The sequence below is a fragment of the Macrobrachium nipponense genome, chromosome 6 (assembly GCF_015104395.2).
Source record: "Macrobrachium nipponense isolate FS-2020 chromosome 6, ASM1510439v2, whole genome shotgun sequence".
NCBI classification, from domain to species: domain Eukaryota; kingdom Metazoa; phylum Arthropoda; class Malacostraca; order Decapoda; family Palaemonidae; genus Macrobrachium; species Macrobrachium nipponense.
The window spans coordinates 109,152,179-109,170,679 of NC_061108.1; the positions used below are offsets into that span (position 1 = coordinate 109,152,179).

The 18,501-nt window shown below is 34.1% G+C and overlaps 1 protein-coding gene across 1 annotated transcript in view; it reads left to right on the forward strand.

Annotated features, from left to right (window-relative positions):
* LOC135216874 (nephrin-like) overlaps positions 1–15,556 on the forward strand; it is a 203,048-nt gene extending 187,492 nt beyond the window's left edge. Inside the window, 2 exon segments of the mRNA XM_064252388.1 lie at positions 10,542–10,925; positions 13,903–15,556. Of these exon segments, the coding sequence (XP_064108458.1) occupies positions 10,542–10,925; positions 13,903–14,271 (753 nt within the window). The 3' untranslated portion in view covers positions 14,272–15,556.
* Positions 15,557–18,501: the final 2,945 nt, after the last annotated feature.

Below are 18,501 nucleotides of genomic sequence, written 5' to 3' on the forward strand. Positions count from 1 at the left end.
ACCCAGAATGTATCGTGCCATACTGTTTAGTCCAAATACATCTCCACTTGCTAAGATTAGCTTGGCTTTTAGACGAAATGGATCTATCTGAGGCTTCATCCCGCAAAAGCAGGCAATTGCACGATAGGTGTGATGTGGATTGCACTTTTATGACAACATCTATTAGAGTGACGAGCAGGCAAAGACGCACACAGTGACTTTGAGTATGTGTGTGTGAACTTATTCGTCCACAGAAGATTGGTATATGTCATGGGTACTATCAGTGAGTGGTCACGTGCTTTTATTTAAACAAAATGGTCTCGAGTGGTTTACCGATGAATGTTTACTAAGGTAACAATTCCAGCGTTTTTTCTGTTGTCTCTTTCCTTCCTGGACAGAAACTGAGAAACGTTTCTTCCTTTCAACACCCTTCTCCAGTTTATTTCCATTTTAAGTTTGAAGTACTACCTGACCCATTAACGAGGTATCCCTTTGTTTATCTACGGCCAAAAGTATTATTAATAAATGAATGTGTAAATGAAAACATATATCAATATATCTCCTCCCTACTCCGAACAAGTGATAAATGTAAGATTAACTAACTGCCCCCAGCATGATTTAACCTTTTGTTCAGCATTCTATGCATGAAGCCGTAGATAGAAAATTGTTTTTAATTTCTCTCTCTCTCTCTCTCTCTCTCTCTCTCTCTCTCTCTCACCTACACATACACACAGCAAACTGTATCGTCTCTATCTGTTTGCCTTCTCTCTCTCTCTCTCTCTCTCTCTCTCTCTCTCTCTCACACACACACACACCTACACATACACACAGCAAACTGTATCGTCTCTATCTGTTTGCCTTCTCTCTCTCTCTCTCTCTCTCTCTCTCTCTCTCTCTCACACACACACACACACATACACGCAGCAAACTGTATCGTCTCTATGTGTTTGCCTTCTCTCTCTCTCTCTCTCTCTCTCTCTCTCTCTCTCTCTCCACTCAAAACTTTGTCAAATGTGCAGCCAACTGCTCTGCTGAAGGAGAATGCTAACTTTGTTTCTCAACAAAAGTTTAGTCTTCTCTGAATAATTACTTTATCTACACGGAATCCCTTTCCATTTAGTTAAATTGGAATCATCCCCAAGAAAAGTTTATATCTTCTGTTGTGTAATTTAATCCTTCCCTTTCTTCCTTAAATAAGAAGTTTACCTTGTAGTCTCTTTTTTTTCTCGTTAATAATCCATTAGTTAACGTGAAAAATAAAATAGTTTAACAGCAAGAGAAGTTAATGTTTTCACTTAGGGCTTCAATCTTCAATAGCCAGAGGAATTGATGTATTTGCTTAGGGCTTCAATCTTCAATTGCCAGAGGAATTAATATTTTTTCTTAGGAATTCAATCTTCACTAGCCAGAGGAATTAATGTATTTGCTTCAGGCTTCAATCTTCAATTGCCAGAGGAATTAATATTTCTGCTTAGGAATTCAATCTTCACTAGCCAGAGGAATTAATGTTTTTGCTAAGGGCTTCAATCAGCAATAGCTAGATGAATTAATGCTTCTGCTTAGGGCCTCAGTCTTCAATAGCCAGAGGAATTAATGATTTTACTTAGGGGTTCAATCTTCAATACCTTGATGAATTGACGTTTTTACTTAGAGTTTCAATCTTCAATAGCCAAAGGAATTAATGTTTTTGCTTAGGACTTCAATCTTCCATAGCCAGGTGAATTCATTAATGATTTTGCTTAGGGCAGCAATCTTCAATGGCCAGAGTAATAAATGTTTTTCCTTATGGCTTCCAGCTTCAATAGACAAGGGAATTAATGTATTTAATGACAGCTTCATTATTTAATAACCACCAGATGAATTAATGTTTTTGCTTAGGCCTTCAATCTTCTACAGCCTAGGGAATTAATGTTTTTGCTTGGGGCTTCAACCTTTAATAGCCAAAGGAAGCATTTTTTTTTATTGGGGCTTCAATCCTCAATAGTCAGAATAATGAATGTTTTTGCTTAGGGCTTCAATCTTCAAAAGCCAGAGGAAATGATGTTTTTGCTTAGGAATTCAATCTCCAACAGCCAGAGGAATTAATGTTTTTGCTTAGGGTTTCAATCTTCAACAGCCAGAGGAATTGATGTTTTTGCTTAGGGTTTCATTCTTTAATAGCCTAAGAAATTAATGTTTTTCCTTAGGGCTTCATTTCTCAACAGCCAGAGGAATGAATATTTTTGCTTATGGCTTTAATATTAAGTATCCAGAAGAATGACAGTTTTTGCTTAGTGCTTCAATCCAATCCTCAACAGCTAGAGGAATTAAAGTTTTTGCTTAGTTCTTCAAGCTTCAATAGCTAAAGGAATTAATGTTTTTGTTTATGGCTTTATTCTCTAAAAGCAGATTAATGTTTTTGCTTAGGGCTTCAAACTTCAGATAGCCAGAGTAATCAATGTTTTTGCTTAGGGCTTCAACGTTCACTAGCCAAGGGAATTAACGTTTTTTCTTAGGACTTCAGTATTCAATAGCCATAGGAATGAATGTTTTTGCTTAAAGCTTCAATCTTCAATATCTAGAGTAATTTCTGTTTTTGTTTAGGGGTTCAATCTTCAATAAACAGATGTTTTCGCTTAGGGTTGCAATAGCAGAGGAATTATGCTTTTGTTTTTAATGTATGACATCTAAGAAGAATCTCCACTCCATATATTTTATTGGTGCAGTTCAAGATATCGAAGTATCTCATTCAGACTTTCTTCTTTCCATTAGTAACCACAGCGTCACTGACTTTTCTCCAGTGTCCCTACTTAACCGGCTTTAGCTCTTCCATAAAACTTCCTAGTAAATACCCTCCGTTGACCCGGCCCCTTCTACTTTAAGTTTTCTTCGAAAACACATCCTCCTTCCTTTCCTAAACTCTCTCTCTCTCTCTCTTCATATATAATATATATGTATATATAATATATATATATATGGTATATATATATATATATATATATATATAGAGAGAGAGAGAGAGAGAGAGAGAGAGAGAGAGAGAGAGAGAGAGAGAGAGAGAGAGAGAGAGAGAGAGAGAGAGAGAGAGAAGAGAGAGAGAGAGAGAGAGAGAATGTGTGTGCGATATCCAGCCTATATGAAAAGGGGGAAAAATTCTGACTTTAAAGTAGATCCCTATAAAAAGCCACTAAAGCAGTTGTTTTTCCAACTAGTATATACGTAAGTATGTATGAGTATTCATGTGTTTATATAAACACACACACACACACACACACACACACACACACACACACACATATATATATATATATATATATATATATATATATATATATATATATATATATATATATACACACACGCACACACACACACAAACTTTGGTGCTTTTGTTCCCTGATATCGCAGTCATAAACTTTCCGCCTAGAGGGTTATTTTAGCAAAAGAAATCCTACGAGGAGATTGCCGGCATCTACCATCTTCTCTCCTCTATAGCCATATTTTCCGTTCATCGAATTCGGCTAGACAAAAATCGCTGGAAACTTAATACAACTATTCTCCTTTTCGAAAACACTTGGAAAAGTGGGCGGTACTTTTTCTCATTTTCATTTTATTTTTCCTCCTTATGGATTTAGGACGATTTCAGAAAACTGTACGTGGAAAATTGGAAGGTCGATCAATAAATGCTATTTTGGTCATTTATAAAAAAAAAAAAACCGCTGATTACATTTCATTCAGACGGAGGACCGTGGCATTCAAGATATTTGTTATCTAAACTTATCCTCCTTTGATAGTTAGTTCACTTTTCTTGTTAAATGTCCTGACTTTTTTCTTTTCATTCCAATTTCTTAAATGTCCTGACTTTCTTTTTAGCTCCAGTGTCTTAAGTGTCTTGACTTTTTTCTTTCAATTCCAGTATCTTAAATGCCCGTTTTTTCTTTTTTTTTTTTTTTTTTTTTTTTTTTTTTAAATTCCAGTGTCTTAAATGCCCTGAGCTTTTGCTTTTCACTCGCGTTTATACTTTTCACATTCTTTTACCTGTCATTTCTTGAAGAATATGAGGGGTATTTTCGTTGATGCCAAAAATTCATGTAAAAATATATAACGTCCATCGATCTTCTATGACCCTTCTGTCAGCACCTGCATTTTAGTATTGCTATCTGACAAGCTACTGTAGTTACAAGTGTAAAATGTGCCAATGTACATTTTAGTGGCGTTCTTTTAGTATCTGTTCATTCTGCTACCCTGTTTACATCTTTCATAAATGACTTATCCAAAATTTCTTACCACTGAAAGCGAGATCTCTCAAAAAAATAAACTAGTTTAGTGAATTTGAATAGCATCCCATAGAGCAGCAGACAAATCTTGGTTTGAATGCTTCTATCTCCTGTCTCTTTTCCTAATATCTTTATCATCTTTGGACTAATTGTTTATTGGACAATTGTTCCCCAAATATAATAAAAACCTCAACTAACCATTAGCCAAAGAAGAGTAATTTTGGAAAAAAAATCAAGAATATTGTTAATTTGCCTAATCTTAGTCCGCAACACTACAATATCAATACAAAATAATACTGATAAAAATCTAAATATAATAGAACATAAAAAAATACGATGCAAGTAAATATACTCGTACAGAAAATGGTAGAACAACGGTCCAGTATTTTGTGATACCAGCTAAAAGAAATAGATATAAATGATATTAATATATTTCGGTAAACAGTAAAAAAAAAAAAAAATAAATAAAACCGCACTAAAGACTGAACAAATGTGTATCAGAAGTTATATATTGCTGTATATACACTTTTCTTTCAAATACGAATTTCAGGCTTTTGACTCCAATCGAACTCCGCTGATCCCTTTCGGGCCCCAGGAATTTATCGACACCCGGATTATCCCAGCGAATCCCACGTGTCGATATCGACACTTTTTGAGACACCTGGACTAGTCCAAAAATCAGAAAAAAAACTTATTCCACTTTTCTAACAACTGTAAAAATGTCTGATGACCTTTTCCACAAAATCCTTTTGTGGAGAACACATTTCTTCATTCCGTACCTATAATGAGGAAAGAATGTTAAAGTGGAAAAAGTGCACTGAATGATTAGAATGTAGTATCCAGACCATAACGAAGTTGCAGATGTACTGGTGGATTTTATACCGCAGACATATATACTCTATATATATATATATATATATATATATATATATAATATATATATATATATATATATATATATATATATATATATATATATATATATATATATATATATATATTCATATATGTAATTATATACAAATGTAATAGCGGAGAGGAACAGAAAATACATTTCTGACTCAAATCGGGATAGAACGTGCGTCTGTCAATCGAAAGGGAAGGTTCAGTTGGTAGCACCCTTGCCTTTCAATTATAAGACCTGGGTTCGGTCGCGATGTGAGTCAGACATCTACTTATATATATATATATATATATATATATATATATATATATATATATATATATATATATATATATATATATATATATGATTATAATCACTTTAGCACGTGATTCATTTATCACTCATATCCACAGTTTATTCCCAAGCCACTGACAAAGGACTGATGCATAGTATTAGGAGTCACAAATCTATACTGTTGTGTATACGTTCGTTAGTAGTTTCTGCAATATATAGATTTGGTGACCCTAATACTATGTATCAGTCATTCGTCAATGGCGTGGAAATAAAGTCAAAAACCGGTCAGGACCTACACCCCGTCTCTTATTTTTCACCTGTGGATAAGTGATATATATATATATATATATATATATATATATATATATGATATATATATATATATATATATATTTATACATATATATGCATGTTTATGTTATATATTAGCTGCCCAACAAACTATTATACTGCCCAACAAACTATTATACGTTACAAATCGCGATAGAATTCATAGCTCGCCCGACTGCCCACGGAGCAACATCCTCGTTTTCCATGGCAGAAGGGAAATATGGAGTCAATGTGCGTTCTTCCCTTTTGTATTTGTTAGTATGTTGTCCACCGTAACAATGCACTGGGGTCTATTCGCTCGCAGCACTGCATTCGCCAACAATGGGAAAGATATTGGCCGGTCAGCATGAAAGATGATCCCGTTTACCAGGTGTCAGCTTCTTAAAAAAGAAATACGTAACCTTTTATCCCCCCCCTCCCCCGCCCCCCCAAAACCCCGAAAGGGCGTGATGGTCTCCGGGAGGCTGGTTTCGGTCGCTGAGACGTGACTAGAATTTATTGAAGGCTTCGTCAGAATTCAACTCGAGTTGACAATGGATGAAGTGGTTATGTTAGTGTTCGGCTGGATAGTGAAACGAGGATGTTCGGAACAGCTCAGCGGTTAATGTATTAATGTGTTAGTGGTTGCGTTCTCGTCATATCCCGGAGTCATCGTCTGGTAAGCGAAAAGACTATATATAGTAAGAAAATGAGAGTGTAAATGGTGATGAAATGTTGCAGAAGGAAGTTAAGCTTATAATATGAACAGACTAGGTAATTATATCAGAGACCTTAACTTTATGACAATGAATCGAATAAGCAGTCTATTACAAGAAATTTAACTATGATTGCATGAAAAGTTAGACATACATGCAAAAGGTAGACATTTTGTCCTAATAAAAAAAACATAACTACAGTTTTAAAAACATAAGTACAAGCAATTTCGAACGAAATTAATTACAGAACGATAATCTTTTTAAATAAAAATTTGATACAATGTAGATTTTGGGTCCTTACAGCTTTTATTCTATTAAACGGCAATTATTAAGTGCAGATACCCAATAATAAGTTTCATGCGATATCTTCAAGTTTCTGAAGAAAAGTGACAAGTAAATCTCAACAAGCAATATATTCGAGTCAATGGTGTCTTTTATTCTTTGAGCAAGTTCGACGCGACATTTCTTCAAACTTTTGGAAATACATCGCCAAGATTTCGTAAGCTGTCCACCCTCTCATTCCCCTAATGTCATCGTCTTCATTTTTTCTCATATGTATGATATAGGGCTACTGGATATTGCTTTAAGACCTGTTTCTACATAATTTCTATGCAATAAAAATTTCCTCTTGTTTTATTCCTAAATTATAACGTTAAATCGAAAATAAAATGATGGCTATACTAAGTCATTGACTGAGACAGAACTGGCGTCAGTACATAAACAAATAAATAACTAAAAATAAATAAATAAATAAATAAATAAATAAAAGTAAAACATCACTGGTCCTCTTATGGTGTAACTGATTAGCTGAAAATGCATAAATAAATAAAGGTAAAACATTACTGGTCCTCTTATGGTGTAACTGATTAACTGAAAATGCACCACTTTGGAAAATTCCACAACACTGGTTGCATCAAACATCAGCACTGGAACAGCCGTTTACCCTATGAGCCACTCACCTTAAAGTCATACACACTTTCTTTGTGCACTTTCTAAGCGCCCCTTCTTCTCTCCTCCCCCGGCGTTTCAGGATTATCCCCTTTTAACTTTTTTATCATCCACTATTCTATCCACGTTTATTTTCTAAAACCTTTTACGTGTTTCCATGTTTCTCGTCCTTTCATGCCTTTCTACTCCCACGTTCTACGCAGACATTGCATATACAAAATATGAAACTTATATTCTTTGAGTCTCGTTTAACATCCGAAGGAGATTTGGCTGAGCATTCCACCTATAAATTCCAGCTTTTCCAACATAAACAGTGGGTTGTTTTCCAAAATTATTTACATATATCTTGCCATCTTCCGTTTTTCATACGTTTTCTAATTTCACCTTCTCTCATCTGACAATTTTGCTCCTAAATGCTTTTATAAATCTGCAATTTCTGTTCTCATTCTTCATCCATATCAACATTCACTGCTGCACCTTCCAGGTTTCCACTTACTCTCATAGCCAATTTCTTCTTATATACACAAATGTCTTTTCTACAGCTACTGCCCGATACCCATTACTATCCCCAATCACCACAGCATAATTTACAAACATCCAACTTCCAAAGCTTTCACAAACCAACCGCTGCCTTATCACACAACTTTGTCTCCGTATCCAAAGGCTTTACTCTAGTATCTCGAATCCCTAAGTCCATGGCATATCAAGAAAATGGCAGAGGAAACGACAAACCCTTGCTACCTACAGACCCAATTCTACAACAAGCCAGTCACTTTTATATAGACATTTTCTAACGAAATATTTTCCTTTACTTTCGAATTTGTCGCCATAACTGCTTCAGTATAAAGACTACACATATTAGTATTTTTATCATCTGCCTTAGTTCTCAGTCAAAATCTTGGTACAAAGATTATTTATACAAAACAATATTATTCCGTACATTCCAGTTATTTCTGTATGCCTCACCTGTATACAAAAGAACAATATTCATCCCACCCACTGCTTTTGATATTTCCCTTCAATTAAATAAACTTTCTAAACCGTAATTATTATGTGTGCTTCTTTATGTACGTGCGTGCGTACGCGTTTTCATTGACATTTAAACGGCCTCGGATTTATTTTTGAGACCAATAATGTTTCCTTTTCTCATCAGTTGGTTTTGTTGAAAAAAGGAAAAACTCCCAAATGACTAGTTATTCCATTTTTTTTTTTTTTTTTTTTTTTTTACAAATAAACCCAGGCATATCTCCTGTAAGTTCATTCTCTCTCTTTCTCAGCAAGTTCTGTAAGTACCACGATAAAAAGATTGTGACGAGAAACTAATATTTTTTGTTCCTTAAAGTTTTCTGCCTCTTGTTCTTCTATTATCAGTCCATTTGTCAAATTATCCCCTCAATCAAATGTGCATGCAGACAAGTGTATATTGGTCCAACTTTCTGATAGGGAAATAGGCGTCCACATATCTATGAAATTGTTAAAAAAAAAATTCTGGTAAAATGCTCCTAATTCAAGGTCACCAAATGGATCCTTTATTGATCGACTCTACCATCCCAATCACCCTAGACAAAATTTAAAGATTTGGTAAAAACCCAACGAACTTAAGATGTCCTCTGAAGTTACCTGGAATGAGGAAAATCGCGGTTCTTTTTATATCTGGAGTATGGAATTGTAATGGATAAATTACATCTATTGTCAGTGACTGGAAGTTGAAAGTTCTGGAAAATGATTACCTTATCTTCGTTCCATGGGTTTAGAGAGAACACCTCCATAAGTATCAGTTGCAGGCGGAGTTAGGGGAGCTATACCAGCCACTCACAGAAACCTCTGGATTAAATCACAGAGGGATATGTCTCCTCCAATATGAGGGTTCATTTCGGAACGAAGGATTTAAGACCTGCCCAAATGAACGCTTTACAATGACCCAGGCTCCATTATGAAAGTCAATTCCTCTGCTTGTATCTCAACTCAACTATTGTCGCCTGTACCAAATGTACCCTCACACACTTTTCTACAAAACGCAACTGATTGAGAGAAAGAACAGACTACATAGGTCATCATCATGAGTTCAGCGTAGAAATGATACATTATTTCTCTTTGTGTTAAACCGACATTCGGAGAAACAGATTTGTTGCTATGACGCTACTAAAACAATAAAAACAAAATTTTCGCATGAAAAACTAGCCCTTGACCGAAAAGGACGAAAAATTCCATGGAAAAGACTGAGGATTGATGTCATCTTTTGCATACTGGAATGACTCGGAGTAAAGGATTTCTTCATCTTTCTATCATAAGCAGAACATGCCAATCAAAAGCCACGTCAAAACATATCCCGACAGCGATCTCTGACATGAGGAAAATTTATTTTTATTTAAAAGATGATCTCAGACGTTTGACAGTCCTGGGGGACACGTGTCATCCCGGCCAAGCACTGTGGATATGTTTAAATTACTAATCAACCGGCTATTCTATCATTGATGGATCTTGTTCGTTGTGTTGCATCAATCCATCAAATGGAAATCCAAACTCAAATTTTATTTCTTTTAGGTTGCAGCTCACAATTCTGTGGTTATATCAGACAAAAAGAAAAAAAGAAAAAATGGTACAGACGTCTTCCAAAATTGGCGATAAAATTCTTCAATCATTTTGTTTGCTTTCGCTGGATATTAGACTTAGTCTGCGCTTATTGCTGAATAGTTTAGTTTCCGTTGATTTTGTAGATCCTTCCTCGTAGTTTCTCTTATACTGATAATTTTCAAGACACAATCGAGTTCCTGGCGGTGTGCGTTTTGCGTTTTTTATGTCCTTTTTGTGTTCTTTTTAATGCTGTTCTTTTTAGGGCATCTGAGTGGGAGCTTTTTGTCCTGGACTCCATACTATTTCATATGGAAGGCTGTAAGCATTCTTGCTGTATCGCTTGAAAAAAAAAAAACTTACAGAATCCTGACAAAAGTGATTATGAAAAAACGGTGCTTATTTATTTTGTGTTGACTTTAAGCAATTTATTTTCAGACAAAGCTCGCATCCTTGAAACCTCCTCGCTATTCATTTCTTTACTTGATATATTTCTACTTTGTTTTCTGCGAACAATTTATTTCCTTCTTGTGCATTGCCCACTTTTCCTTAATTTCTTTTCTCTTTCCACCTCTTGAACAGGTGGAGAGCGAGAGTGAAGTGGAACCTGACCTAATTCCTCAAACGTTGGCCCAGTCAGGCCTCACGCCCTCGGGTCCACTTCTGATGCCTCCTCCGAATTACGGGGGCGCAGAGGCCCATTTCCCCGATACTCAGATTCGAGGCGGACCTGCTTCTTCTTCTGCTGCTGCTGCTGCTGCTTCTGCTGTTGTCGGAGGGGGACTAGGAGTGGGAGTAGTGGCTGGAGGGGGAGGAGGAGGGGTAGCAGGAACAGCAGCAGCAGTGACAGGCCACCACCCCTCCTCCTCTTTTCAACAACAGCAACACATAAGCAATGTGATGTCGACGACCCCCCACCACGAGCAGCACCTGCTTTCCAAACATCATTATCAGCATGACATTACCGTGAGTAGAGAAACAGTTATTGGAAACGGCCATACTGATCCCTCTTCCCCCCTTTTCATCCTCTTCCGCTTCTGCTTCTGCTTCTGCTCCTGCTTCTGCTTACCATTATTATTATTATTATTATTATTATTTAGTTAGCAATAGTGTAAAGGTGAATTTAAGTTGTGAACAAAACAGACATTCTCGAACTCCGCAAATTGCTTGTTTAAGTAAGCTTGTATTTATTATTTTCGTTTGAAATATCATCTCTCGCTTTGTCTTTCGTTCTTTACAATCCATAATTCACTGTCGTCAAGACGGATGTCGTACAAAACAAAGGAAAAACAAAGTGACCAATAAACAGGGAAGCGGAAATATATATTAGGCAGCCAACGGCGCCTGGTGAAGGATGCACTTTGTAATTCTGACAAGCAGTAAATTTCATCGCGCGAATTCCCAGCTGCCCGAACTCCGCATTAATTCACTGTCGGAAAACCAAACTGTCATCGGCCTCCGAGCTAGTTATGCAAGATTTAGCTGGGTCTGTGACTAGCCGTTGCAGCTCACGAATGCTCTTCACTTCTGTGGCGCGAGTTGTTTATGAGATGCATGATGTTCAGTTGAATGTCTTCCAGCGTAGGATACGTACTCTGAGGTTTCCATGACCTACAAAATAGTGTGACGGGAGAATTTGTGAATAGTCATGCCTCAGGCATTCAGTGTCCTGGTTTTGTGCGTGAAGATGTTGCTGAAATATAAGCGATGTTCTTCATGGCATATATATAATGGTTGGTGTCACTACACCACTTTACTACCTTTATATTCATGGAATTTCAAAGTTTTCGTAATTCAGACAACCATTTATATTATATTTATATTATTAATTTACACACACACTCCTCATTTCCTGAAATCTTTGCATATCACCAGCAGCCGGTAAATTTCTCAAAATTATTAATGAAGCATTTCCCTACGAAAACATACTTTGATTTTGTAAAGATCATGGATATGTCCGCTACCTCTCGTGGTAACACTGAATAATTTGAACCGATTAATTAATAAGCAATTAAACCCAAAGGCCTGATCTAATGTGATGTGCGCGAGAATTTCGGTATTTCAGTTCATTTCAGGACATTGTACAGTATGGTACCGAGTTCAAAGTTTATGTGTGAATTTGATCATTGCAACCAGATTATAATATTAGATGTTTTAATAAATAGGTAGAATATATTTAGCTTTATATGATACATGATATTTATCTCTAATTATTATTACTATTTTGATGAATGTTACGGCTGCTTCAGCGGCATTAATCTTGTAGAGATTTTTCTCTATCATTCTTATAGCGGCTTTCTCGTTTATTATTATTATTATTATTATTATTATTATTATTATTATTATTATTATTATTATTATTATTATTATTATTAATTATTAATTATTATTATTATTATTATTATTATTATTATTGCTGTTGTTATGCGGGCTTCATTTGAATGAAATATAACAGAAAATTGCTGGTTAAAATATGGAAACTTACATAACCTGAGATTTATATTACTAATTACAGTTCACGTGACACAGCAGGCATATATGATTCCGCTGGAAACGCACAGGAAAACTGGTCGGATGTAGCATGTATCATTTATTCAAAATGACACATTAATTAGTATTTTAAAAGAGGTTTGCAAAGTTATGCTATTGAAGCAAGACTTATTTGGTCCAATAACCAAAACTTTCTGAAAAATATAGAGATATAAGATTTTTAAACGGATTTATTTTGCAAATATTGGATACCTATGGAACCAAAGATCCGTAGATGACGCAAAGAGGATTATATTGAAAAGTCAACGCATTCACATGCGCCACGTGACATGGTCATATACATGCATACGTACAAACACACGCATATATATATATATATATATATATATATATATATATATATATATATATATATATATATATGTGTGTGTGTGTGTGTGTGTGTGTGTGTGTGTGTGTGTGTTTATGTGTGTATCATTATCAGGTTACATCGAAAAAATGCAACCGGGAATGTCACTGTCGCGTAATATCTTCGAAAAAGTTTAAAAAGGATTACTGTCATTATTATGTAACTTTTTCGAAAAATAAGTATAACAAGGAATAATGACATTATCACGTAACATCTTCGGAAAATGTAACGTGGAATAACGTCATTATCACCTAACTTCTTCGAAGTGTATTAATCAGAAACAACTCCAAACGTAGCAAGGAAAATTCTGTATATCTAACATTTACTTTGTGTATATAGAAGCGGATGACTGCTGCAAATTTCATATCAATCGGTAGGCAAATCATAATTGGACAACTATATTAAAATGAATGTATGCCTTAAATTTTTTTTTATTATTCACGACTATATATACAATTAGTACATAAGTACATTAAGTATTAAAGTTTTAATGAGCACGACGGCTATGATCTATATGTTTTCGAATTATATATTTACCAATTAAATTTGAGGAATATATGGAATGATACGCTTCTGTTTTATTTACAGATGCGTCATTTCCTGTTGAAACAGTTCGCACAATGCATCATAATATTTTGATCGTCAGTGCCATGAAATAGCGAAGAAAACGTTTGACTATTTCAAACCCTACGTCTAGATATATTTTAATTGTTATAAAGAAACTTTTAAAGCGCCTTTTTAGCTACTTTTCATATATTCATTATCCTCATTATTCTGTCCCATACCCTTAAACAAGATATAGCTATTGTAGAAGTTTATAACGTTTCATGGATTGTTTGATGCTTAATGAATCATAGCTAAACAATAGTCCATAGGTGTAGATTTTCAACTGCCTAAAACTACGGTTATGGGAACTTTAAGTCATTTTCTTTCACTAGAAACGCGATCCGGGGCATGTAGTCGTAAATGGCATTCATTACTGACATTACAAAATAAATTTTTTTTTTTAATTAATATTTTTTTTTTGCTTTGTGTCTCCTACAGAATGATCCAAGATACGCGCATCTGGACTTGGACGAGGGAGGTCAGCATCAGGTCATGTTGGCCACTCCCAAATCAAGGCTCGTTCCAACGGTCTACGCTACACTAGACACCCGCCACGCCCATTCCCGAGTAACCTTTGACCTAAGACAGGCGCAAAGCCAGGTTAGCATTGGCCATGACCTTGGATACCCTCAGAGAGGCAGCGGAATGGGGCCCAGTGGTCATAATCCTCGGGGAGATCCGACTTGTGACCTGGGATACGGTCAGCATATGGCCCATACCCATATCCCCGACCTGGGTCGCTCGCTCTTAGACGAAGACCCTACCCCTGAAACCCCCCTGGTGGGGAAAAGGGAAAGCTCTGTTTGATGCCCTTCAAAAGATTAGATACTAATTATATGTAAATACCTTTTTCTTTTTATCAGTTAGAAATAGGTTGTTTGAGGGCATTTCTTTCCTTGTTTTTTTTTCTCTTTTTTACTTAGGAATAATGAATTATTTTCACTAAGTTCTATTCTTGAAATGAGTGTTTATATAAAATACAGTGTATATACGAGAGATCTGATTAAATACTGGTTCACTTCACGGGGCACATGGATGAAATCACGTGAATATGAAGGAATTTGAACGTTTTATGAAGTAACTTTCTTGGTAATTCTGTACATAAGATTTTATGAAATCCTCTTCTGGTTGATAAAGAATATGGTGAAACATTTATAACACGAATTGTATCCTATGTAGACTTTTGTAAGTGTTTGATACGTGTATAATGGATTCTACCAGAACACTTTGACCGTCTCCATTCCCTTTTCCGCCACTTTGTTACTTCTTAACAACTTTATCATTCCTCGGGAAACGAGTTTATTAATCCAGTTTTGAAAAATCCATTTTTTTAGACTAATTTTTTTTCCTTTTAATTCAGAATTGAGAAATTTGCCGGAGTCAGCAATTTACCCGAACTCGTTAATGACTAGATCAACTTCACTGATTGACAAATAGTCTTTTGAATGAGTTCACCGAGTACCAGAACACTTTGATGATAACCTCAATACTCTCTTGAGCGCCATCCAAATCACCATGAGAATTTAATAGAAATCATCAGAAAAGTCACCCTATGACATTGGCTGACTTCGTCATTCGTCGAAGTCGATAGAAATAATTATTAATCGTCCGCTTTCATTTGAATGACATCCAGTCAATAACTGTAATAAGCTTCATTCATTTTTTGTCATTTGAATCGTCGCAACTTAGGGATTATATTTTAATTCTTTTTTATAATAAGTCACAGATAATTTATGTCAAGTAAAGGTTGCTTAAAATTAATTGTAGTGTATCTTTTTGGAGTAATTTTTTGTGAAATTTTTCTTGTTTCCTTATGTTAGTGCTAATTAACAAATGACTGATTTGAGGAATATTAGTTATCACAATATAAATATTATATTATCGTTCTACCGATCGGCCTCAAGTTGAATGAACCTTACATTTTTTTTTAACGATACCAGCTCAAACTCATACATAAATTTTATATAAGGTTTAACAAACACAAAATATAGTTGTTTAAAAGTTGCCATATTTTGGTGCTTCTTATCCCTGGATGCTTACATAACTTACTCCAACAGAAAACTCCATAGTTGTATATATATATATATATATATATATATATATATATATATATATATATATATATATATATACACACACACACACACATATATATTATATATATATATATATATATATATATGAGCTATAATATTATATATATATATATATATATATATATACATATATATAGATATATATATAATATATATATATATATATATATATATATATGTATATATAGACATATATAGTATACATAGATTATATATATATTATATATATATATATACAATATACTATTCTATCTATATATATATATATATATATATATATATATATATCGATATATATATATAGATAGATATATGCATATTATATATATATATATATATATATATATATATATAGTTATATATATGATTATATATATATATATATAATATATATGCATATATCTATCTATATATATAGACATATTATATATATATATATATATATATAATATATATACAGATAGATAGATATATAGATATATATATATATATATATATATATATATATATATATATATATATATATATATATATATATATATTAAAGATTAACGCGTTTGAATATAAGTGGTGTACATTGCTTCTTTCAAACCTCTGGAAAGCCAAGATACCACATTTCGTAAAAAACTAATAAGAGTCATTATCCCACCCCGAATCAATATAAAAAGGATTTTCTGTTACTGAATAAATCCATATAACATACCAACATGAGTGACAAAAAAAATAGTTTTTTTTAATTCATCCATCGCTCGATAAAAAATGAAGAATATATTAGGCCGAATAGTTTTTCAATACTGTTTTTTACACTTCAAGTTACTACCTCCACAAAGCAACCCGTAACTTATGACTGAAATTTGAATAAATAAGTTATTTCATTTCTGATCTTAATTATTCTTTTGAAGGAAATAACAGAGTGAAAAATATTTATGATTTAAGTTTATGTTATAATTTGCCTTTTTGAATAGAGTGTTGGCCTTATTCCCAACAGCATTCGTATAGGTGAGTTTGTCTAACATAAAATAGGAGTTTCTTTACATGAAAGCGGTTAATTACATTTTTTCTTTATTATTAATGATTTTTTATATGCGGCTACTCGTGGTATTCTCCTTTTCTTAATGAAATTTGTAGTTCGACGACTGGTAATTATTTATATGACCGAAATTAAATTTTTCATTAAATTTTTCACTTAATCGTCTTTGATATTTATTTAACCACAAAAAAATCGCATTCTCTTTTACGCTGATGGAGAGTTCACGAAACTGATTATATTTTGAAAAGTTTCATTGCAAGCAACCTGAATTTTCATTTTGAGTCGGTTTATATACCATTTTTCATCATCCTAGATAACAATATATTTTAATATATATTCTTACTTCCAGTATAACGACTAATCTATTTCTTACATAATCCTGGTACTTACCGCCAAGCTACAACAGACAATTCTATCTCAATTTTCGTCTGGCGGACCAACACCTACCGGTATTCCGTGATAATTATATATTTTTATTATGACAATGATTCTCCAACACGTGGATGATAGAAACCGAAAAAAACTTTCATGTATCAGTAGGGTACAATTTCGTACAACACGTGTATACTATCAGATGTTAGTCTGTTCGTATTTTGTTAACGGTTTTTCCTATGACGTGGCAGTCAATAATTGCTGGCAGTGTCTACAAGAAAATCATTATTTAGGATCGATCTTACGTTGAATGAGTGGCTGGATGGACACGAGAATTTCCTTACTTACTCTGAGTTTGAATCAGATTATTTGTGAGGAGAGGTACGAGTATTTTTGGGTGAAGTTTGTACATGTAATGAAAAGAAACTGACAAATAATTAAAACGGGATTATTGTTGAATGAACCACACTCTTTGGTAGTGTGAGGAGAGACCCCATAATAAAGTATTAATGATGCCGGTAAGTGTCGGTGATGTACATTACGTGCAACTGTTGTTGTTGTTATTTATTTTTCTTGGAGAGATTTTAAGAGAGATAAGAAGACTTGTTGATTGAGACAGACCAATCACACTTGTTTCAAAGGCCTGCATGAAACAGTTATTCCTAGGTATGATATTTTGTTATAATGGAACCTTTTAAAATATATTCAGGTTTTTCCAATAAAATTTTTGTGAAAGGTATTTATGTTGTTTTGTAACTGGTTTTATGAATTTTCTATTTAATCAATTATTCTATGAAAATTCTTGTTTTTTCGATAATGAGAAATTTACAGGTGCACGCATTTGACAGCGTTATGCATCGCTTACTTAAACAGGCCAATTCAAATCTATTTTAAAACCGATTACCATTTTTAACGACACATTTACTGACATTTCTGTAAGGACAGTCAACGAGTTCCGGTATAGCCAGCATTATTACACTGCTATGTGATTATGAAGGTCATAATAACCTATTTCAGAGCTGAGATTTGAGATGGCAGGCGGCCTACTGCTAAAGAGACTGGACCACTTATTATTTTCACTTCACTTCTGATTATCCTTCGCTCCATTAATGGGTAAAATAAAGTGACTTCGAAGTAGTGAAGATGACAGGACTATTTCTCAAATAAGGTCATTATCAAAGAGGCCAAATCTAAAAACTCTGCTCTCTGATGGGTTTCCTTTAGGGCCATATTTGCTCAGAACGGTTATTTTTCTATGTGTGGACAAAAATTTTGTATTAAAGTTTCCATAATGGTATGCCATTAGTTTTCTTATCCTTTCAACTTACAGCTGATGTTACACGAGTAGGCGAGACAAACAGAACGTACCTGCCTCTTTAGAATATAGTTAAGACTTAGCTGTCGGATATTATTGTGATATGCTTTGAGCTGCATAAGGCTAGGAAATTATTTCTTGTCTTTTATATAAACTAAATGACATTCACACATACATACACATGCATGCATACATATATGATATATATATATATATATATATAT